At 42.2% G+C, this 24,740-nt stretch overlaps 1 protein-coding gene across 1 annotated transcript in view; it reads left to right on the top strand.

Annotated features, from left to right (window-relative positions):
• Positions 1-24,740, top strand: part of LOC115458808 (laminin subunit beta-4-like) — a gene marked incomplete at its 5' end in the record, with an annotated part of 105,632 nt that overhangs the window by 63,577 nt on the left and 17,315 nt on the right. Inside the window, 6 exons of the mRNA XM_030188621.1 lie at positions 3,420-3,792; positions 10,738-10,904; positions 13,775-13,980; positions 17,052-17,255; positions 18,514-18,658; positions 23,584-23,782. Coding sequence (XP_030044481.1) covers positions 3,420-3,792; positions 10,738-10,904; positions 13,775-13,980; positions 17,052-17,255; positions 18,514-18,658; positions 23,584-23,782 — 1,294 coding nt within the window. The remainder of the gene's footprint in view (positions 1-3,419; positions 3,793-10,737; positions 10,905-13,774; positions 13,981-17,051; positions 17,256-18,513; positions 18,659-23,583; positions 23,783-24,740) is intronic.

The following is a 24,740-nucleotide window of genomic DNA, read 5'->3' as shown; positions in this document are numbered from 1 at the left end:
TACATGAATGTAACTCACCTTGAGCTACTAATGAAAAGGGGTCAGCTATATCCAAACAAACCAATAAAAAACTGGGGTGTTTCTGGTGCTGCATGAGTAAATCATTAAATTACAGTAAATCCTACAAAAGCATTATAAGGAATTTGTTTCCATATTCCTATCTATTTGAATAATTTGGAGCAAAGCTTAGGAGCCTTAAACACTGTTTACACATATTAATAGCAGATCTGTGCTGCAGTTATACCAGGTCTATATAAGGCACACCGATGTAGGGTTACACCTACCTTTGTAGTCTGATGATTTTATTATTCCAATCATCTTGTTCCCAATCTGTGGTTCTGTTTTCCTCTGTCTGTGCTCTTAACTCTGTTTTCAGGGCCCCCTTTCCATCTGCTATTTCTTTTCTCGCCTCCTGGCCTATATATCTGTTTGGCACTGATCTTCATGTTCAGCTTTCTTCAGTTCCTCTGCCTCTTTCTCAAATCTATATTGTGTTCCCTCCCCCTTTCATGTGCAACCTGTCCTCCCCTCTTCCCTTCTCTTCATGTACAACATTTTTTCTCATTTTCCTTTGTGGTATTGTATCTCCTCCTCCCCAGTGTAGGAGCAAAGCACTATACCACCCTCATTCTCTCCCGCGGGTCCATTATCCTTTCCTATCTTCTTCCTACCTCTCTCTTCTCTCCGCCATGATTCTACAGACTCTGCAGTTGCCAGCAGCTATTGGAACAGGCCTTCCTCTGGCTGTCCAAAGGCTTTCCTTCTGCTGAGTCCCTCCCACACAGCATAAGGGAATCGCACCAGAGGGAAGGACCCTGGGGCTGGCTAGAGGGGGACCTGTTCTGGTGGCTGCAGGTGACCTCAGGGTTTGTGGAGTTGTGGTGGAGAGGAGAGAGACTCGAGGGGTGGGAGGAGCAAGATAGTGAGGTGAATTTAGATCTGAGGGGGAAGTGTGCCGATTCTGTTTGGGATGGCAAGGGAAGTTTTTCTCCAAAGAGACACCTATGACCTGGAGGGGATTCAAGCAGGGTACCTGTGGACTCCGCATCACCTCTGGGGAGCAGCTGCGGCATATCAGTTGAAAAACGCTGATTTAGAGAACGTTGGACTACATGGCCTCAACAGTGCTTGTAACACTCCAGCACATTTTAAGGTGGGACAAACTCAATGGACCTTAGGCATTCAGTGGACACAAGTCACTTACAGGCTGTGGTACACTTACAGGACTGGTGGATCATTCAATCAAGTCAGGCAAAAGGCATCCCTTTCCAAATTCCACACAGGGTCAGCCCTGCCACTAACACTTATTTTCAAAAGAGATAGATGTCCGAAAAGCGACATAAGGCAGCATTTGGATGTTTATCTCGCAGAAACATCCAAATCAAGTATTATCAAAACCTCTTTTTGGACGTCTTTCTCTGAAATCTGTCAGAAGGATGTCCAAATCTCAAGGGGGCGTGTCAGGGGCAGGTTCAAGGCAGGACTTTGGTGTTCCTAACACATGGATGTCTTTCAGCAATAATGGAACAAAACAAAGACTTTTGAGCTAGACTTGCTTTTACAACAAATAGCTGCAGTGGGAATTGAACCCACTTGCCCAGGATCAAAGTCTGCTGCACTAACCACTAGGCTACTCCTCACAAAAGGTGCCCCAAATGACCAGATAACCACTGGAAGGACTTGGGGATCACCTCCCCTTACTCCCCCAAAGCACAAAACATTTTTCCAAACAGCATTTTCAAAAGGAAAAGATAGGCCATTTCCTACAAAAATAAAGTCTTTCCTGTACTGATTTTGGACATTTTACAAAAAACATCCAAATTCAGACTTAGATGTCATATTCAAAAATGCACCTTGTGCATTTAATTTGCCCAAAGTCACAAGGAGCAGCAGTGGGAATTGAACCAGTGTTGCCAGGATCAAAGGCTGATGCATTAACCATTAAGCCACTCCTCCTCTGTTTTGGAGGTCTTGAATTTGGACATCTTTTGTTTGAACATAGACCAAAACAAATGCCGTCCAAAACACAAAGAAGTCCAAGAAGTCCATAGTGTTTTCAAACACAAAAGATAGACGTCCATCTTTTTTTTTTAAATGATCTTTCCTGTTTGGAATTTGGATGTCTTTGTAAAACGTCCAAATTCTGATTTAGATGTTTCTTTTGAAAATGCCCTAAGTGTACTAGTCATTTGCCTAGAGCAGCAGAATTTGGAAGGCAGTGGTGCAGCTCCAGCAGGTGGGAGGAGGGTACTCTGTGCCCCTCCCCCCTAACTTCCTCTGTTGTCAGATGCGGCTTAAAGATGAATGAGCACTGCGCATGCCCTTGTAAGCACGCTTGTGTTTAATTGCTGCCTTGTTCTTCCCCTTTCTGAGGCAGACTTCCTGTTGAAGAGGGTGGTATATATCACCACTTCAGTGGTGAGCAAACAGTCTTGAAAGTCACAAAACGAATCTTAAATTTGAACCTATACAAAACTGGTAATCAATTAATGAGTTATATGATCGATCTATTTGGCATGTGAAATAAGCTTTGCAGCTGTGTTCTGCACCAGACGCAATATTTTCATGTTAATGTAACTCAAACCATTATACAGCACATTATAATAACCAAGTTGATTGATTGACTAGGGCATGGACAACAGCAGAGAGGGCATCATTATCCAAAAAAAGCCAGATAGTTCTGATACGATTAATGGTATAAAATCAAGTTTTTGATGTGGATGAAATTTAATCATTAAAGGTCATGTTAACATCAAGATCATGACCTAAAATTTGAAAGAATAAGCCAGGGTAAGGAGCTGCCCAAACAAGGTTGGGTTTGAATACCTGTAATCCACATAGCCTGATATATATTTGGATTCAACCTGAATCATGAATTCTATAACCATTTGTCAACTGTGGATAGGCAATGATTCAAGGTGGTCAAATCTAATTAAATTGGATCAGGATAAGCCACTAACTGAAGATCATCTGCAACGTAATCTCAATAATACCTAGTGAGTGAATAAAATTAGCTAGGGGACTCAATAGGAAGATGAAAAGGGTAGAAGAAAGAAAAGAACCTTTGAGTAGTTTTAAACAGGCTTACTTAGACGTCCATTTCCCTACCTAGATGACCTCTATAAGCTTGGGAAATGTTGAACTGAAAGCATTTTAATCAAGTAAAAACACAAGTTCTGTTCATTTCTATAGTTTGTATTTTGCACATCATATTAATGACTAGCGAAAATCCTGGGCTGCAGATAATCAGAATTTAGGTTTTAATACTCTGCTTTGTCCATGCCTCAGTATAGTGTAAACCTCTGTAGTGTTTTGGGGGAGGGGGGATTGCTTTGTTTGTTAATATGTAGTGTTAATAACTTCTTTCTTTCTCATTTAAGCAGAAAATAATTTGAGCTTTGTTGACGTTTTCTCTTTAGTATGTAAGTGCAACCTAGAAGGCACAAACAGGCCCTCATGTGACAGGATAACAGGGTTTTGCAACTGTCGAGTTGGTGTCACTGGACGGCTTTGTGATCAGTGCGCACGAGGCTTCAGTCAGGTGTTCCCTACGTGTCCTCCCTGCCACCCTTGCTTTGATCACTGGGACGGTGAGATCCCTTCCCTTTCTCAAGCTATTCAAGGGTTGATCCAGTTTGCTGCAAACCTAGATTTTAGTAAGACACTTTCTGGCTGCGATGCACACTTTGACAACCTGAAAGATAAGCTCCGAGCAATAGAAAAGATTCTAAACACTACAACTCTCTCAGCTGATGAGTTCTTGAAGGTTAAAGATTACTATGACAGCATTCGGTAGGTAATATACTTTCCTTAAAAATTCCATTGAGCATATAATTCTTACGCAGACTGTGCTGTTGCAAATCTGTTAACATCATGGAACTATATATGGTGTCTGGATATCTTCTTTGTAGAAAATTATCATTCACTGAAAGCCCACTTTGAAATTTATAACATGGGAATAAATGATGCCCCTTTGCTTCCTATTGCTTGCATTTTCAATAAAATCAGCTCTTTCAGAGACCTGAATTCTTTACAAGTTGAAATGCTTTTTATTAGCCCAAGATAAAAATCTTCCAAAGCTAACAGTGTACATGAATTTCTGAGACCACACAGAATCATATAGAGACTGCACTTTTACAACTGTTCCTGGGCAATGGTTTAGGCTGTGGAATAGGATCTTTAATGCCTTATTAAGTTTGACTGATTTGACAAGACATTGCGTTATGAACCATAAGAGAGAACCTCACTGAATGTCAATTTATATAATGATTTTTACAGGGTATTATTTTAAATATCCCCTTTTATGGCTAACAATGGTAAATATGCACTACTTATAGTAATGTAGAAACCTATCCTCCAAAATTTAACTGCAGCGGTCAGCAGTTATTTTAAATGCTAGCCACTGCAGTTAAATATAATTTAGATATTCAGTACCAGGACCTGGATACCGTCCAGCACTAATTATTCAGAATTCAGTGCTAACCAGCAGCAGTATCTGCTTAGTGGCAATCAGAATGTGCAAAATGTATTATAGTAAAAGAATTAATTTAACTATTCAGCGCCATTGCCAGGAACATCCAGGTCTTGAACATCTTCTGCATTAACAAGCATTATGCACAGTTTTGTTCTTTTAGTACCACTTACCCTTCAAAATCCACATTATGGGCTAAATGTTCAATAGGGTGCCTAGCTGCAAAGTTGTACATGGATTTTTAAAAACCCGGGGCTGCAGACAATCAGAATTTAGGTTTTATTACTCTGCTTTGTTCCTCAGTATACTGCAAACCTCAGAAGTGCTTTCGGGTGATGGCTGCTGCAATCTGTAGCAGCAGCCTTTGGGCCTATCCCGACTGGGGGTTGGGAAGGGGCTCTGAACCTGAGAGGGGGTGGGCCTTAGCGGAGAAGGGTGTCTGGACCTTGCCAAACTAAATTAAATTTAAAATCTTGAAAGCCCAACTGGGTTGTGGCCTTCCAGAACCATAGTTACCCACCCCTAACTTAGGAGATATAAAAATGAGTGTATTATTAAAGAAGCTCTGCATGTACCTTTTGAAAGTATATGGTACTCTGTGATAGTCACCCCTTTCAACAGGAAATGACATCTTGGAGCTTCTCCTACCAATGCATTCCCTAGACCAGGAAAATACGGTAGAAACTCCAAACTCCTCCTCTCTTTTAACAAAAGGTAGTCATATAGCATTCTTTGCTTTTAAACAGGAGACGCTAGGAAGTCTATACTCTTCCACAAACAAACAAAAAAAAGTCCATGGAAAAGTTCTTTCAAGTGCTTTATTTCTCTTTCAAAGTCAATCTTCAAGCTCCTCTTTAACTCAGGGTGAATATCAAGACATTTGTTATTTCGTCCAACAACCCTTCTCTGATGCCTTCGCTGGTAACAGGTCACAGCTTGGTTACCCACCTTGCACCACCTGGCAATCCATCTTGGGAATACCCCTTAACAAACAGGCTTCACCGAATATGTAAATTAACCACTCAGAAGGCAAATCTTTTTGCACAGGCCATACTTTAATTACTCTGAAGGGGTATTCTTCTTGTACCAAACACTTTAACAAGCACTTTTGAACTCAGCCCTCCACTGGGGAATGTGTTGTCAGTTAAACAATACTCAGCTGGCTTCCCAGGATATGCAAATTAACCATTCTACATGCAAATCCACTCCAATTAGCTTCTGCTAACCACTCTGTAGGGATTACTCTTCTTTCAACAAACAATTCATTACACTCTTTTCAACTGAGCCTTCCACTGGGAGATGAGGGTCTCAGATAAAAACAGCCACCACCCCTTGGACAGGACTTTATTTTACCTCAACTTTACAATCCTGTCCTCCACCCATCCCAGCTGTTGATATTAGAGTCTTATTTCAAGGCTTACAGTGTTCCTCCACACTGTGGCCAAATCAAAGTTCCTTATCCCTCCCATCATTCTGGACTTCAGGTACAGTGGTGGAAATAAGTATTTGATCCCTTGCTGATTTTGTAAGTTTGCCCACTGACAAAGACATGAGCAGCCCATAATTGAAGGGTAGGTTATTGGTAACAGTGAGAGATAGCACATCACAAATTAAATCCGGAAAATCACATTGTGGAAAGTATATGAATTTATTTGCATTCTGCAGAGGGAAATAAGTATTTGATCCCCCACCAACCAGTAAGAGATCTGGCCCCTACAGACCAGGTAGATGCTCCAAATCAACTCGTTACCTGCATGACAGACAGCTGTCGGCAATGGTCACCTGTATGAAAGACACCTGTCCACAGACTCAGTGAATCAGTCAGACTCTAACCTCTACAAAATGGCCAAGAGCAAGGAGCTGTCTAAGGATGTCAGGGACAAGATCATACACCTGCACAAGGCTGGAATGGGCTACAAAACCATCAGTAAGACGCTGGGCGAGAAGGAGACAACTGTTGGTGCCATAGTAAGAAAATGGAAGAAGTACAAAATGACTGTCAATCGACAAAGATCTGGGGCTCCACGCAAAATCTCACCTCGTGGGGTATCCTTGATCATGAGGAAGGTTAGAAATCAGCCTACAACTACAAGGGGGGAACTTGTCAATGATCTCAAGGCAGCTGGGACCACTGTCACCACGAAAACCATTGGTAACACATTACGACATAACGGATTGCAATCCTGCAGTGCCCGCAAGGTCCCCCTGCTCCGGAAGGCACATGTGACGGCCCGTCTGAAGTTTGCCAGTGAACACCTGGATGATGCCGAGAGTGATTGGGAGAAGGTGCTGTGGTCAGATGAGACAAAAATTGAGCTCTTTGGCATGAACTCAACTCGCCGTGTTTGGAGGAAGAGAAATGCTGCCTTTGACCCAAAGAACACCGTCCCCACTGTCAAGCATGGAGGTGGAAATGTTATGTTTTGGGGGTGTTTCTCTGCTAAGGGCACAGGACTACTTCACCGCATCAATGGGAGAATGGATGGGGCCATGTACCGTACAATTCTGAGTGACAACCTCCTTCCCTCTGCCAGGGCCTTAAAAATGGGTCGTGGCTGGGTCTTCCAGCACGACAATGACCCAAAACATACAGCCAAGGCAACAAAGGAGTGGCTCAGGAAGAAGCACATTAGGGTCATGGAGTGGCCTAGCCAGTCACCAGACCTTAATCCCATTGAAAACTTATGGAGGGAGCTGAAGCTGCGAGTTGCCAAGCGACAGCCCAGAACTCTTAATGATTTAGAGATGATCTGCAAAGAGGAGTGGACCAAAATTCCTCCTGACATGTGTGCAAACCTCATCATCAACTACAGAAGACGTCTGACCGCTGTGCTTGCCAACAAGGGTTTTGCCACCAAGTATTAGGTCTTGTTTGCCAGAGGGATTAAATACTTATTTCCCTCTGCAGAATGCAAATAAATTCATATACTTTCCACAATGTGATTTTCCAGATTTAATTTGTGATGTGCTATCTCTCACTGTTACCAATAACCTACCCTTCAATTATGGGCTGCTCATGTCTTTGTCAGTGGGCAAACTTACAAAATCAGCAAGGGATCAAATACTTATTTCCACCACTGTAAGTACCTTGTCTATCTTTAGGGATCCAGGCCCCTGATTTTCCAACCCATCTTTATGGATCCTTTCCTTTAGTGTCCAGTCAATTGCTTGGCATCCTTCATTCTTCTTGGAGGGCTCCTTGTCTTCTCCTTGGGAAAAGGCATTTTTAAAGGGCTGTTTCCTATGAACCCCACCCTTCCTGGGCTCCTCCTATATTCTGGAAAAGGTACAGAACCTTCTCCAATGGGCTTGCCTTCTGAAGGGAACTATTCTATATTCTACCACAGGCCCTCCCTTTTCAACTTAGCGCAAGGGTAACCTCTGCCCTCCCCCCCCCCCCCCCCCCCCCCCCCCACAGCTATGTGTGTCAGGGCTCTCATTGAGGCAGGGCTCCCCTTAGTGGCCTCTACAAAATAATACAAGGGCCTCCACCATTAGAATGCCTTCTAGTGGTCGCTACCCATCTAAGCAGGCTTCTTCTACTCCTGAGCGCCCTCTAGTGACTCCCTTCAGATCATTACAGCAGTCTTCCACCATAAGAGCTCCCTCTGGTGGCTAGATCCTATTGAGGCATGTCCTATATTTATCACAACACACAGAAATCTTGTACATGCTCCACTAACACCTCTTCTTTAAAGGACACATTTGTGCAAGCTATAAAAGCCTTCAGATATTAGAAAATCTGTTTACCTGCATGCAGTTGAGTTATACATGTTAAAATTATTTGTAACTAAATGCCAGATATATTAGAAGATGTTTTGCCATTTTAGGTCTATGGATAAAGTATTAACCCTCCAATATTAAGACAATGGCAGTCAGCATTTTTTTTAAATGATGATCACCATGGGCTAAAAAGCAAATATTCCACAGCTACTGCTACTTATCAGGAGTGCCGAGCTAGCAACACTATCAGGATTGGGGAAAGGGGACTTGATATACCGTCTTTCTGTGGTCTTTGCAACTACATTCAAAGCAGTTTACATAGTATATACAGGTACTTATTTGTACCTAGGAAAATGGAGGGTTAAGTGACCTGCCCAGAATCACAAGGAGCTGCAATGGGAATGGAATCCAGTTCCCCAGGGTCAAAGTCCACTGCATTAACCACTAGGCTGTTCATCTGCCGCTATCCAGAAAGCTTATCAGGATAGCACGTATGGCAGCTTTTTTACAGTCCTAAGCAGCGGCACCGAATACCACCACTAACCAGATAACCTTCACTCAAGTCTCCAACAATGGACTACTCCAGCACTATCCAGATAGTGGCAAGGCAATCAAAGGAAATATTCAGTGTCACTATCTACACAGTGCCACTGAAAATTCACAGACTGAGAACTTATGTGTTTAGTGGTGGGCCTGTTACCTGTTACTTTCATGAAAGGGGAGGCCTGGAGCAGTCCTCCCACTTGCACAATGCCAGCACTATGACTAAGGGGGTCTTTTACAAAGGTACAGTAACATTTTTAGCGCACGCTAAACACTAGCGATGTCCATAGGAATATATGGGTGTTTTCTAGTGTTTAGACTAATACTGAAGGCAATCTCCTTCTAATACTTTCTATCTGAAAAACCATATATCGTGAAGGAGATAGGTGGAGACTCAGCTGGCTTATACTCTGATAATAAGTTCATTAAATAAAGAGGTGAAGCCTCAAGAAGCCCACGGCTCAATGATTAAAGAGCTCTCGGGAGGCTGGATTGCTTCATCATCGGCAAACACCCCAATGGTCTGCTGCAAATGTTCTTACTAATTACTTTTTAAACTTTTTCCTTTACTCTTAGAGGTCAAATATATAAATTACTTAGCTTTGTATCCAGGCTCTCAAGACGCTAAATGCGACCATGACCAACGGTGGCCAGCCAAATCGTTTATCCTAAAAGTAACAGACGATTTGGCAGGATTAAGCCCTCCTCCTGGTGGCTAAGAGTTTTGTCCAGGAATCTTGACATGTGCAGATTGACGCAGACCATTTGACCCTGAGGCAGGTGACGAAACGCTGGCCACCGCATTTAGCGTCTTGAGAGCCTGGATACAAAGCTAAGTAATTTATATATTTGACCTCTAAGAGTAAAGGAAAAAGTTTTAAAAGTAATTAGTAAGAACATTTGCAGCAGACCATTGGGGTGTTTGCCGATGATGAAGCAATCCAGCCTCCCGAGAGCTCTTTAATCATTGAGCCGGGGGCTTCTTGAGGCTTCACCTCTTTATTTAATGAACTTATTATCAGAGTATAAGCCAGCTGAGTCTCCACCTATCTCCTTCACGATATATGATGTTTTCTAGTGTTTAGCACATGCTTATTTTTAGTGTACACTAAAAACGCAAGCATGCCTTTGTAAAAGGACCCCCAAGTATTTTCAATGCTCATTATCTAATTGTGCTGCTGTCGTCCATGACAAGACTGGTGCTGCTGGCCCACAAAATTTGAAGATGTTTGCTCATAGCAGCGACCGTATTTAAAACTATCTACCATTGCATTGGAAGAATAATCAGCTTGTTGCATATCATGAATGGTGGAATCTGCTGTGTTCTTATAGGCGATGTGAGGAACTGGCTGCCATAAGATTTGGTCGCATCTCCTCTTTCCATAGAGCATGGTCGCTGCTAGACAACTATGTGACTTGCGAAGGGAATTAGCTCTCTAAAGTATGTTGCGCATACTGTCCTGTTTTATTTTTATCAGCTCACTGACCTGTATGTTTTTGGTCTTTTTGTTTTGTTTTTTTTCTTCATTGTTCCATATTATATGCTGTTATATGTTTTTATAAATATTATGTTGCTTTAAAATCAATAAATAAAGTAAACAAAAAAAAACTATTTACCAGAGCCAAGCCAAAACAGCAGGTGTGTGCATATATACCATCAGGACAATATTCATAACAAGTTATACGTTCACTGGTGGCCTATATGTATATTTTTTAAACTTATACAGATAAAATCAGGCTGTTTAATTCATGTGGAGGCTTATTTCCTATGTAAATAAACTTTGTAAGTCTAAGCGTTTTGAAAATGAGCCGCTAAGTGGCCCAGTACTATCCGAATAAGAGGCCAGGTTTGGGGGGTAGAGTGAGGGTGGACTAAACAAATTACCAATATAGCTACCTCCAAGAAAAAATGTTTCTGTTCAGTTTTGTTCACTGGCTTCCCCCTATTATTTGAGTTGTAGTACTGGATTAACATAGTTATTTCTATCTTCATTTTCCAGCCAAAACACAAAACGGCTAGATCAAGAACTAAATTCATTTGTCATAGACGAATTTCCTAACCTCAATGGAACCATTAACAAGCTCCACACAGAAATCAACAAGCTCTTTGGCGATTTGGAGAAAATAAATCAAACCCGTCAACAATACAATCAGGCCACCATGACAGGTAAGAAGATCAGATCTCACCTCTTCCAGTGTCACCCGTGTTATGTAGCCTGGCCACAATTAATTATTACAACAACTTCTAAGTATATGTGTCTTACATTGTGTGCTTTTAGGGAAAGTACAACTGAAAGTAATGTTCTTTAAGGGCAACAGGAGGAGTGGCCTAGTGGTTAGGGTGGTGGACTTTGGTCCTGAGGAACTGAGTTCGATTGCGGCATTGAGCCTGCCATGAGTGGGAAAGCACGGGGTACAAATGTAACAACAAAAAAATTATATAAAAGGTGCCTAAATTTAGGTGTGACTTGAGTGCACCAATTTATAGAATAGACACAATTACCCAATGAATGATGTCACAAATTGGCATTTATGCATTTTAATAACTGTAATCCCGGTAGCAAACCTTCAGGGGTGGTAGGCTCCCTTTAGCAGTCCACAAACAAAGTCCTTCCAGACAACACACAGCTTTTAGTTCCCAAACAGTTGATTTCCCCTCCTCCACAAAATCTCAGTTCAAGGGGTTAAAGTCCCATTCAGTTTCCAAAATAAAGCAACAAGAAAAAAACTTCCCTTTAAATCCAAGTTCTCCTCCAGTTCAACAGTCTGGGTTTCAGTTTTAAAAGTCTTTCTGCTTGGGTGGTTGCAGAATGGCAGTACACCGCCCACAACACAGCTAATTGACTCCTGTGACCACCCACTGCCTTCAGTCCCTGCAACTCTGCCCCAAAGTACAATTACAGTCCATGTCAACTGGCTCCTCCAAACCTGGTGTGTTGGTCTCTCCCGCCTCTCCTTCCTCCAAACACTCCATTAACTCTGCCTCTCTGCTAGGCTGTTGGTTGGAGACCTCCTCCCCCTTCCAGGTGGAAGGAGTACTGATTTCTAACCCAAGGGTATTGAGCTTTGTCATCCCTGCTCCCCCTTCTGGCCCTTGCCCGCCATAGCAGCTGCTCTTTCCAGTCCTTTCCCCCCCCCCCTTCCATGTGGGGGCCATACCGGGTTTTGGGACCTACCACCCCGATCCCTTCTCTCTGGGCCTTGTGGGGAATGTAGTCTGGCCCCATACCTCCTCCTGCTGCTTAGACCCTCCAACCTCCTTACAGCATGCATGCACTAGGTGATGGTGATATGCTATAAAACTGTGCTGGTCACATGACACGTAACAGCAAATGGGCTGTACCAGTGAGTGGACCATGGGTGTTGTATGGGCATTCTGCCTAGCAATACACACATTTTATCGAACAGTATCAGATGTGCACGTTGCAAAGCGCACTTAGGTGAACCAGCTAATACCTGCCATTGATCTGGCTTAAGCTGTCATATCTATGTTTTGACCAAATCAGCTCAGCTAGTGACTTAAGGTAGATATTGAACAGTTCGAAACCCGTTTTTCTATGCTGTTCGTCTGCAGTGTGTTCAAATCACAAGGGGGGGGGGACATGTCAGGGGTGGGATGTGGGCATTCCTAAGACTGGTATGTTTTTCTGCCATAATGGAACAAACAAAAACATCCAGGGCTAATTTAAACGTTTGGGTCTAGACTTTTTATCATGTCTAAGTCAGAAAACGGTTCCCTAAATGACCACTGGATGGATTAAGGCATGACCATTCCCACCCCGCCCAAAGATGTGAAAGAAATAGTATATACCAGCCTCTATAATAGCTTCAGTTGTTATTGCCAGTCCTATTAGAGCAGCAAGCAGATCCCTGGAGTAACCTAGTGGTCGGTAGAATGGACTGTAGAGAAGGAGACCCAGGCCTATATCCCATCCTACCTGTTACACTTGTGGTGGAAAAGTGTATGCCCTCCAAAACTCACCAAAAACCCAATGTACTCACATATAGGTGACACCATACAAGATAAGGAGTAATAATGAGAATATGAGGAGATGATGTAGTATTGTTTTTGTTTGTGTTATGTACTGTGTTTTATTTTACCTAAATTTGGGAACTGCCTTAGCAGGGAGGGTGGTCAATCAAACTTTAATAAATAAATACACATATAAAAAATTAACCCACTCTCCTGAACCCCCTCCCCCAACACAAACACAACCCTTCTGATCTACCCAATTTACTACATAATCTCCCCCCACCACCACCACTGAAGCTCCTCTTGGCACCTACTGCATGCCCTTCTGGTAGCTTGACCTATATAGCGGTGGTTCTGCAAGACTACTGCTAGAAGTCAACTGCTCCCATTGTGAACCCAGAGTTTGATGAACAGAAGCAACTGGGAATTGCTTCTGTCCACCACTAGACACTAGGGAAATCCCCAGTAAATGCTGGGGAAGGACAGTTCAAAGGAGGTGTGTTTTGAGCCAGAGGGGGTTTGGGAGGGTTATGCTTTGTGCCAGAGAGGGATTTAAGGCGGGTTCTGATTTGTGTTGGAAGATTACAATGTTGCAATGATTACAAGGAAACTCAGAGGAGGGATGGGATGTCGGGTTTCTGGTGGCATTAACTATTTTAGGAGGCTCTATGGGAGCACTGAATCGTGTGTTTAAACCCTTTGATTAACCCCAACCTAATGCTCCCAGGGATGAATGATAGTTGGCATTTTCTTTCCACAAATAACAGTTAATAAAGTTAAACACCAAACTGAATTATACAATTTGCATAATAATGAGAAGTTTTCATACATTTGCAAGCTTTGAATCTCATTATTATTTAATTTGTGTTGCACAACAAAAGTGTGTTAAGTGCAAATAATGATTTTGCCTTTTAACACATATTTGGCTGAAATCGTGCATTATTCCCTTAATGTACATTAGTAACTACCCCAACTGGTTATATTCTTTGAATAGCTGATCAGCATATAATCAAATCTGTAAATCTGCTCAATGTTATTATTCCATATGATATATTTTTATACAGATACTTACAACAAAATCAGCAAGCACTACCAAAACTCTTCAGCAGCTGCACAGAGAGCAAACAGTACAATCCCCATCATCAGAGATTCATCGGACATCAGGAAAAACATACATGTCATGCTAGATAAGTTAACCTCACAAGAGAACCAAAATGGTGACCAGCTGAACAAGATAAAGATTCCAGATATCAGTAAACTGAATGAAAAAGTGAGTGTCCGTTATCAAGGAAGGTGACATCATTACAATCTCTGCTTTTCTGGCATCAGTGAACGGTTTTGTCAAATAATTAACATATTGCGTTTCATTCTATAATAATAGTAATAACGTTGAAGTATACTAAAAGCCACTACAATAACATTAACACCAAAATAACAAATGCAGCAGTAGAGATTCATGTAACCAGCACACTAAAATAAGAACATATAACACATGAAATTAACCAGGAGAAAGATACCTAATTGAAAACTCATAACCATATTAGTGCAAACATGGAGAACTAGATATTGACAATGACGCTCCCACCATCCTCAAAGGCCTTCCATATTCATTTACCAACTACACTGTATATTTAAAAAAAAAAACCCACTTTGTATGCACTCCAGAAAGAGGAAATGGATTTCCTTAAATATGAGCAACTCACCTCTGATTTCATTTGTAAGGTGGTTCATTACATCAATATGCCAGGAATTAATGCATCATTCAGAAGCACAGTTGTTAATCTCATTGAAGACAGTAGATCGGGTTTTTCGTCTTCTGACATCTAGATAAAGTATTGGACCTACACCTGAACTGGAAAACCACATAATCTAAAGGAATGCACAACTGGTTATACATCTCTGCAGAATTTCTTAGGGGGCAATCTCATCATATGCATGAAGGTATATTTAAGGGAGTAGCCCCTCTAACATATATCTGGAGTATCAGGTCAAATTTGCTAAAAAGAGATGATGTGAGATGAGATTTATAAAGTAACTAGTAAAAAAGCCCCGTTTCTGATGCAAATGAAACGGGGGCTAGCAAGGCTTTCTTCTGTGTGCATGTGGGAGTGTGTGTGTCCCTGCCCTCTGCCCTCTCTCCCCTCCCCCCCCTCTGAGTCCTTCAGTAAAAAAGCCCTGTTTCTGATGCAAATGAAACCCCCTCCCCCTCTGAGTCCTTCACTGTTACAGAGCAAGCGATTTGATTTCTTGCTTTGCTGTTTTCCTTCACTGACTGTTTGTGTTACAGAGAGGGCGGGGCAGACACTCATGGGGAAACCGGATATCTCTCCCCCTTCACACTTCCGGCTGGAGGCTTCATAGAACGTTGGTGTTGCCTTTTATATAGAGAGATTTTATACTCTGTCAAGAAGAAAGGCACAAGTGGAAGGTTTATGTACTAGAATCCAAATTTTTGGCAGCCATCCTACAGATAAGAGTGGAACAAACTGCTGTTCACACTTAGCTTGAAGCAAAACTTTGTTAGGAATGAATTTTCCTGAAAGGGTCTGTAAATGCTTAAAAACACACTGCCCCTCCCCCACACACTCTGAGGCTCTAGCCTGATGAAGAATCAATTCAAGTGCAGTAAGCAAGAGTCTGCTTAATGCACCTGGATAAAATAATTCACATAAAAGGAAAAGCCAGGATAGTGGCTCTCCTCCAGAACTACACACACAGCTCATTCGAAGAGAAGAAAGCAGAACTCTCTCAGGACGTACACCTTCTGAATAAACCTATTAAAATAGGGATTCCATTGTAGAGGTAAATAATTGTGAAAGAGGATATAATGCAGGATCAAACCCAAAGAGTTTGGTAACTTTGGACCAGGCCTGAAAATATTCATTTAACCCTGAGGATAAAGTTCAATCAAACCCACATGTGATGTTACTACTTCATTTTTGCTCTCCACGCATGATTTAATATCTTTGCTTGTATGCAAGCACATCATCATTTTCAGGTGATTTGCGTGGTTCTAGTTTGCCTTAGTTGGATTTGGAAAACCTTAAAAATTAAATTAAAAATACAATCCCAAGTGACAGAAGGCACAACCTTCCTTAAACTGTATTAGCAGCTTAAGTGTGACCCTTGAGCACTTGCCGTTCAATAAGAATTTAAACATGTCTCTGTTAATGTCGAGAAAACTACTCAGGGACCTGAAAAAATAGCCTATATTAATTTTAACCACATTATTATGGTTGACCTGTGATCAGGGGAAAAGATCTGTCTTTCCAGCTCAGCCTTAACGTAGTAACACACCAAGAAACTTTAACTCAGTTAAATCAATTGAGAAGGCATGACGGAGAAGTAACCCAGTGGTTAGAGTAGCAGGTTGAGAACCAGGGAAGCCTGGGCTGAAATTCCACTGATGATCCTTGTGACCTTGAGCAAGTCACTCAACCATCATTTGCCTCAGGTACAAACAAAGGGCCCTATTTACTAAGTTGCGCATCTGTGCACATTTAACATCACTATGAAAAGGAGAATCTCATCTACCCAGTATGGTAGAGAATCAATGAAAAAGTGGGCCAACACTGACTTGGTTAAGAAGAGATATCCTCCACGCAAAGAAGCTTCTTTGGCTGTTGATTCTAATACGTATATCTCTGTAGTAGGAGTGTGCACAGGAACATTTTTAATTTTACTTTGTTTGTCATGTCATTTCCATTTTTAATCCAACTATTATATATGAGTCTTATGTAAATTGATGGGAAACTCGTATATATATTTGGATTATATCTTGTTTACTCATGTGTTTGCTGTAAAAAGCTTTTTGCTTTGGGTTGTTGTGTTGTCAGTAGCTTGTACTATTCTTTGATAGCAAGCATCATCTTTCAGTAGTGCATTCTATTGAAGAATAATTTGCAGTATTGACGACATGATAAAAAAAATTGGGGGACTTGTTTTCATCTTTTCATGTCTAAAATAACAATAAACAACAAAAGAACTGTTGTTGACATTACCTATTTAGTTTCAAATGAATGTATATCCATACCATGCACTGTCAACAAGAATAACTAGATAACTAACTGCCATTATCTACTAGGTTACTATGGGGATCTTTTACTATGCCGCAGTAGCGTTTTTAGCTCACGGTAGAAATCAGCTGGTGGTAAACGCCAAGATGCCCATTATATTCCTCAGTATTTACTGCCTGCTGATTTCTATCATGAGCTAAAATCACTACCATGGCTTAGTAAAAGATTCCCTATGATAGGTAGTAGTAGTAGTTTTGGATTGCTGGAAAGAACGTTACAAAATATATATTGGCTGGCCTCATTCCCCTATTTCTTCTCTGAGTAGGTTTGTGGGGCTGGAGGGGATTTGCCCTGTGCCCAGGCTCAGTGTGGTGGAGCCTTATGTCGTGATAGCTATGGAAACAGAAGATGTGGTGGTCAAAACTGTAATGGAGCTCTGCCATTGTCTTCGACCACAGTGGATAAAGCTAATGAAGTAGATTCCTCATTAAGAAATCTGACGGCTCGTGTACAAGAGTCAGAGTACCAGGTATGCCTGAAGTGATTTAGAAACGTAATTCTCATATGTGTTCCAGGTAGAGAAAGAGGCAGTCGAGATCACTGACCTAACTGCCAGTTATTATACCTGGAATCTGCTCTGCTTTAAATTAGAACAAATACATATAATATGGTTAGTAAGAAATGTAAGGCGAGGATATTTGAATTTATTTATTTATTATTTCTTTAAAAATTTCTATTCTGCCTATAGCTAAGCAGATCACAAAGGTACATACATAATAAAATCACACACACACACACACAAAAAACCAGAAAATATTCTTAACAAGTCCATAGCAAAGGAGTCAACCCCATGTTTTTACAAACAAATGTGTTTTCAAATCCTTGCAGAACTGTTCCATACTTCTACACATTCAAATCCAAGCAAATCATTCTACATCTGTGGACCAGCAATTGAGAATGCTGCTGCTCGAGCCAAATCATATTTCACAGTACTAAATTTTTCATTTGCAAGTAACATTAAAGATTCCAACTGTGGATTGGCCACTGTTGGAAACAGGATGCTGGGCTCGATGGACCTTTGGTCTTTCCCAGTATGGGAATACTTCTGTACTTATGAACGCAAAGCCCTTAACGGGCAATACACAACAATCACCTGCTTAAAATACAAGGGAACTGATGTTGAATATAACACTTGATGCATCAAGTGCTTCCTTTTATAACTCCGAACAGTAGTATATAGGGGTTCACCTGCCTCAGAATAGATGTAGCATTATGCGAGAGCTTTTTAGGGAGGCAATTTTTTATTTATTTATTTATATACCACTTTCTGTACCCAAAGCTAAATCAAAGCACATAGGCTCATATTTGTCTCTATTAAATAGGTATTATGAAGGTAATCTTATAAAGACATAATTGAACCTATTGACAGTATACTCATGTAAAATGCTTCTTAGAAAATTACCCCATGTGTAAAAGTATGCATGATAACCAGATAACCGGTGAAAAATACAAGGATTTAAAAGGTACTGGGGGGAACGGGACTGCAGTTAAGAGACCCACCATCTTTGGGGGTGAGGGGAGAGGAGAGATGCTGGGAGTCTCCAGCTGGCAGGGCTTGGGGATCCCTGCCAGCCACATCGCTCCTGGGTGGTGCTCCTGATAAGACAATACCCAGATCTTCCTTCTTACTATGCTAATGGTTATTGTGATACTGCCTCAATGTGAGTAAGCATTATTGCATTCCTTGAAATATTTAAATCTATGTTAAATTATATGTCTGTTTTTAGATTGAAAGGATTAGAAAAATGGCAGAAGACACAAAGGCTAAAGCTTTGCAGTTAAATGAGACACTAGTAAAAGTCTTGAATCAAACAGAAAGAGAGAAGGAGAATACCAAAGATCTCATCAATAAAGTGAAACAACTTCTGTTAGGTAAGAGTTCATCGAAAATAGTTGGCCACCACTCTTTATGAAATAGAGAAAAGAATAATAACCTGAACTTGATTGTCCTTTCCTTAGCTGACAGTGGCAAATTATTGGTGAAGTCGCATATTTATAGGCAGTAAACTGTAGTCTTACATACATCCCAGAAAATAAAATAATTTCTTAATAAAATTCCCTTATCCTGTCTTTAGGTTAGAACAGGGGTTCTCAACCCAGTCCTCGGGACACACCTAGGGGCATAATCGAACGGGGCGTCCAAGTTTTCATGAGGGCATCCTTGCAGGATGGCCCCGCGAAGGGGCATCGAAACAAGATGGGCGTCCATCTTTTGTTTCGATAATACGGTCGGGGATGGCCAAATCTCAACATATAGGTTGACCTTAGAGATGGTCGACCTAAAGGTTGAGATGGTCATCCTTAGATATGGTCATCTCCGGTTTTCGGCCATAATGGAAACCGAGGACACCCATCTCAAAAATGACCAAATCCAAGCCCTTTGGTCATGGGAGGTGCCAGAATTCATAGTGCACTGGTCCCCCTGACATGCCAGGACACCAACCGGGCACTCTAGGGGGCACTGCAGTGGACTTCACAAATTGTTCCCAGGTGCATAGCTCCCTTACCTTGGGTGCTGAGCCCCCCCAAAACCCACTCCCCACAACTGTACACCACTACCACAACCCTAAGGGGTGAAGGGGGGCACCTACATGTGGATACAGTGGGTTTCAGGTGGGTTTTGGAGGGTTCACATTTACCACCACAAGTGTAACAGGTGGGGGAGGATGGGCCTGGGTACACCTGGCTGAAGTGCACTGTACCCACTAAAACTGCTCCAGGGATCTGCATACTGCTGTCATGGAGTTGGGTGTGACATTTGAGGCTGGCATAGAGGCTGGCAAAAAAATATTTGTAAGGTTTTTTTTAGGGTGGGAGGGGGTTGGTGACCACTGGGGGAGTAAGGGGAGGTCATCCCCAATTCCCTCCGGTGGTCATCTGGTCAGTTCGGGCACCTTTTCATGACTTGGTCACAAGAAAAAATGGACCAAGTAAAGTCAGCCAAGTGCTCGTCAGGGATGCCCTTCTTTTTTCCATTATCGTCCGAGGACGCCCATCTTTTAATCACGCCCCAGTCCCGCCTTTGCTATGGTGCCAACATGCCCCCGTGAACTTTGGTCATCCCCATGACGGGAAGCAGTTGAGGATGCCCAAAATCGGCTTTTGATTATGCTGATTTGGGCGACCATGAGAAAAGGACGCCCATCTCCCGATTTGTGTTGGAAGATGGGTGCCCTCCTCTTTCGAAAATAAGCCTGCTAGCCACTCAGGTTTTCAGGATACCCACAATAAATATCCATACCAAGGAGGCAGTGCATGCAAATTTGTATCATGCACATTCATTGTGGGTATCCTGAAAACTTGACTTGCGAGGTATGTCCCGAGGACTGGGTTGAGAACCTTGTGCTTAAGAGTTATTCTGATGTGTTGATAACCAAGATGTGAAGCATCTGAAAAGCTTAATTATATGCAAGTCTCTATTTCAAGGTGTTGAAATTGCTCTTATGTACTACTGTAATAATGATAGATAAAATGGCTCTGTTCCTGAGTTTTCTGAGTTCTGCCATCTTGGTCAAATCTATGTCCATTACTGCTCTTTTCTAAGTCACCAATAGGCATATTTTCGAAGCACTTTGGGAGGCTAAGTTCCATAGGTTTCTATGGAACTTTGGGAGGCTAAGTGCTTTGAAAATAAGCCTGCAAGGGACATATTTACTAAAGTGCAGTAAGAGTTTGCATTTACAGTACCTTAAGTCTAAAACTTAAGATGCTATAAGTGCAAAGCCTGTGCAGTATGTAGGGGGTGTGGCCAACATCCGCCCTGCATTTACTACATAGAGCAGACACCACACAAGCTCCTGTTAGATGTCTTGGCAGATTATAAGGGTGCACTTGCACAAAAAATGTTAAAATGAAGCATTTGTAGCAGCGCTTCCTGACCCCCTCTTCCCCTCTCATAACTCTCCCGACCGGTCACCCCCTCCCAATCAGCACCTCCCCCGAATCAAGGACCTCCAAGGATCACCCAGCCCCCAAGAAGAACCTCCCTCAAACAAAAGCACCACCAAACACCATACCCTGACCTCCCCACCCCAGGATGCACTTGGGTATCTCCCTGGTATTTTAGTGGAACAGAGCAGGAGTGGCCCTCCAACACACCCGTCCCAGTAACCACTGGGTTTTTAAATTGTACCTATGACCCCTTTTAGCAGTCTTGTGGTACTACCGCTAGGAGATCAACCCGCCATATAAGGGCAATTGCATTTTATACAGCATTTGACCCCTAGCAGTAGTACCACGACTACCACTAGGGGTGGTAGATGCCATTTTGAAACTTGCCAGCTATAAAGGAGGGAGCAGAGGGTGAACACTCCTACTCTGCTCTACTGGTCAACCAGGGAGATCCTGAGGTAAGTCCCAGGAGGCCTCGAGAGTTAAACTGATGGTCAGGGTATGGTGGAGGTGGAGGTGTTGCCTAATGGATAGTGCATTGGTCTGAGACCATGGGCACCGGGCTTGATTCCCACTGCAGCTTCTTGTGACCCTATGCAGGTCACTTAACCCTCCATTGCCCCAAGTACAAAAAAAAAGTACCTGTATATATTATGCAAGCCACTTTAATTTTACTATAGAAGGCAGTATATCAAATCCTTTCTCACTTTCCTCCTGTTTGGGGGATTCCTTTGGGGGTAGGGTGATACTTGAGAGGCTTATCTGGGGAAGATGGAGTCTTAACTGTGTGTGGGGGGGGGAGCGGGTACTATCTGGGATAGAGACTGACCAAATTTCAGTTTTTGTATCAATTATGGTGTTGAAACAAGCCCAAAATCATTTTTCTGCCTGGTTTCAGTGAAAGGTTATTTTAATTTTCGGACATGTTTTCGGTTTTAGCTGATAATGACAACATGTTTTGATGTAAGCGAATATTGTGCTTTGTCCTGTTTGTCTCCCTCCCTCCCTCCCTCCCTCCCTCCTGAACAGGAGTTGTCCTTCCTTCCAGAGACACCCCCTCCCTGGAGTACTTTAAAATCAAGTATGGTAGGGAACATTGGAGGGTGACCAAAATAACACCAGTTTTTAAAAAGGGTTCCAGATGTGATCTGGGAAATTATAGACCAGTGAGCATGATGTCAGTGTTGGGCAAAATGGTAAAGACTATTGTAACCCGGGTCTCACCCCTGCGCTAGCTCCAGCCCTGGGCCACAAAGCAGATCAGTTCAGTTTCACATTCAGGGCCATTCTCACCTCACTCATCCATTCCAGTTTGCCTACAGTTGAGCTTGGGAGTGGGTCTATGGTCTGGAATAGCGATTTGGGGGGTTGGGAGGCACTTGTACCCTCGTGCTCAAAGATACACTGTAGACATAGCTTATTGCAAACTCAAACTGTTTATTTCTTCCAACTCTGCAACAGGCAGTCCTTTAAACCTTATTAAGCAGTCCAAACATTATAGAAACTCCAACTTAGATCCAATCCTGCTGGTGTTCCTCAGGGGAACTCCTATACCACTTTTCCTCTCAGGTATATTTACAGGGATACCTTGGGGGCACCAAATATGCATGAATATACAGTTCACTTGTCCATTCCTATCCTGTTAAGCAGTGCTATTCTCAGTGGCTGTTTCTCTTCTTCTCAGCACAAATTCAATCTCTACAGGCTCTGTTCTGATCCTCTTCCAGCGGTGATCTCCCCCTCTGGATCTACCCTGATCCTGGCACTGAGCTCTCCCTAACTCCAATCCCTTGCTCCAGGGGCTAGGTCTCTCCTCTGCCCACCCGTAGAACACACAGAGGGGCATAATCAAACAGGGCTGGATGTTTCTGTGAGAAGGATGTCCATGCCTGCTATGCCTCCGACACCCCCTTTACACATGTAGCACCAGTGGGATTTGAACTGGCCACCTGTGGATTAAAGGACTAGTGCTCTAACCACTAGGCCACTCCTCCACTCCACTCCCTTAAAATTTGTCCGCTGACACACGCATTCCTCCCCTCCTAGGGACCTGCATACTACTGCGATGGACCTGAATATGACATCTCAGGCTGGCAAAAAATGTTTTTAAAATTGTTTTTTTCAGGGTGGGAGGGGGTTAGTCACCACTGGGGGAGTCAGGGGAGGTCATCCCCAATTCCCTCCAGTGGTCATCTGGTCAGTTCGGGCACCTTTTTGAGGCTTGGTCGTAACAAAAAAATGGACCAAGTAAAGTCGCCCAAGTGCTCGTCAGGGACGCCTTTCTTTTTTCAATTATCGCTCGAGGACGCCCATCTGTTAGGCACTCCCCAGTCCCGCCTTCACTGCACCTCCGACACGCCCCCGGGAACTTTGGTTGTCCTCATGACGGGAAGCAGTTGGGGAAGCCCAAAATCGGCTTTCGATTATGCCGATTGGGCGACCCTGAGAGAAGGACGCCTATCTCCCAATTTGTGTCAAAAGATGGGCGCCCTTCTCTTTCAAAATAAGCCTGACAGTATCCCCATTGTCGCTTTCAGAAGCCAGAACCCTCCTTTACAGCCAAGGGTCACACTCCTCACTCAGGATTCCCCTTTTCCTCCTCCTGGTCTCTTGGCAGGGGACCATCAGACAACCAAAGACCCCTCTATGAACATAATTCCAACCTTTATCCCATTTGCAACTTGGTACAGCTTCCCAGTAGAAATGCTGGAGACAGTACAGTATCTAAGTTCAAGAAAGCATGGGGTAAGCACTAAGGATCTCTAAGGGAGAGGAAGAGATTGTAAAAGTTAGCAGTTGGTTTGGATGGGCAGACTGGATCAACCATAAAGCTTTTTCTACCTTCATATTCTGAATGCTATATAGAAGAAAATTGATCAATTACTAATATAAATATTTTATTACAGATGGGTTTGTGCCTCCTGAAGACATAGAAAAAGTTGCAAATCATGTTCTAGCCATTACTCTACCCACATCTCCAAAAGATCTAATAAGTATGCTCAACAAAATTAAGGCATATTGTGACGATTATGGAAGAAATGAGAACAAGCTAAAAAATCAATTGCAAGATGCACAAGAACTTGCTGCAAAAGCCAAAGAAGCAGAGTAAGCACTTCATTTTAAGTTTTAAATATGAGGTCAAGTAGTGCCAGTAGCTCATTCACCTTACCATGCAAAAGAAAAGTCTTATAAAGGGAGAATATTATTCTCAGGTACATTGTTTCTAGAGTCCCACAAAAATCAACATCTACAAATGTCTCTGAAACTGTATTTTTAAAAATTTGGTCTTGAGCAAAATGTTCAAGAGAACTAACAAGACAAGCACAACATGTAGAATAATTAAGGGCCAAACAACAAGTTGTAAAACAGTAACTCAAAACGTCTGCAATTAGTTCTCAAAGTATTCAGTCCAAAAAAAAAAAAGTACTGCCTATAATTTGTTTGTGGACTCTGAAAGACATGAGCAAAAAACAGGGAGGCTGATATTCAAAAAGCTGACGGGTCGATATTAAAAATGTTTTTTTATATACATTTACCCCTTATTCTGTAAATTTATATGTCCGATTTACACTTAGGGGTATGTTTACTAAGGTGTGTTAGTGTTTTTAACGTGCTGTAAATTTAAGGCTCGTTAAATGCTAACGCGCCTATACATTTCAATGGACATAGTAGCGTTTAATGTGCGTAAAGCATTTATGCATGTTAAAAACACTAATGTGCCCATAGTGCCATAGGTGTTAGATTGCAAAATTATGCATGCAAGCTATAGAATAGTGCCGGTTGTAGGTGTAACAATAATTAGTTGCTAATTCGCTATAATTGGTATTAATTGGCACTAATTAGTTATTACATGCATAAATGCCATTAGTTAGTATTCTGTAAATTGTGTGTGCACAATCTGCAATATGCACGTGTAAATGTTGATATTTCCATATGGAAATCACAAATAGGGGAGATTATTTTAGAAGCCCTAACCATATAGCTAAGCAGATTAATCTAAGACTGCAAAAAGGCTATCTTAAATGAAACGCTAGGGGTTACTGGTGCGATTTTGAATCTGGAA

The sequence above is a fragment of the Microcaecilia unicolor genome, unplaced genomic scaffold (assembly GCF_901765095.1).
Source record: "Microcaecilia unicolor unplaced genomic scaffold, aMicUni1.1, whole genome shotgun sequence".
NCBI lineage: Eukaryota > Metazoa > Chordata > Amphibia > Gymnophiona > Siphonopidae > Microcaecilia > Microcaecilia unicolor.
The sequence above is the reverse complement of the archived record's forward strand: the minus strand, read 5'-3'. Positions and strand labels throughout refer to the sequence as shown.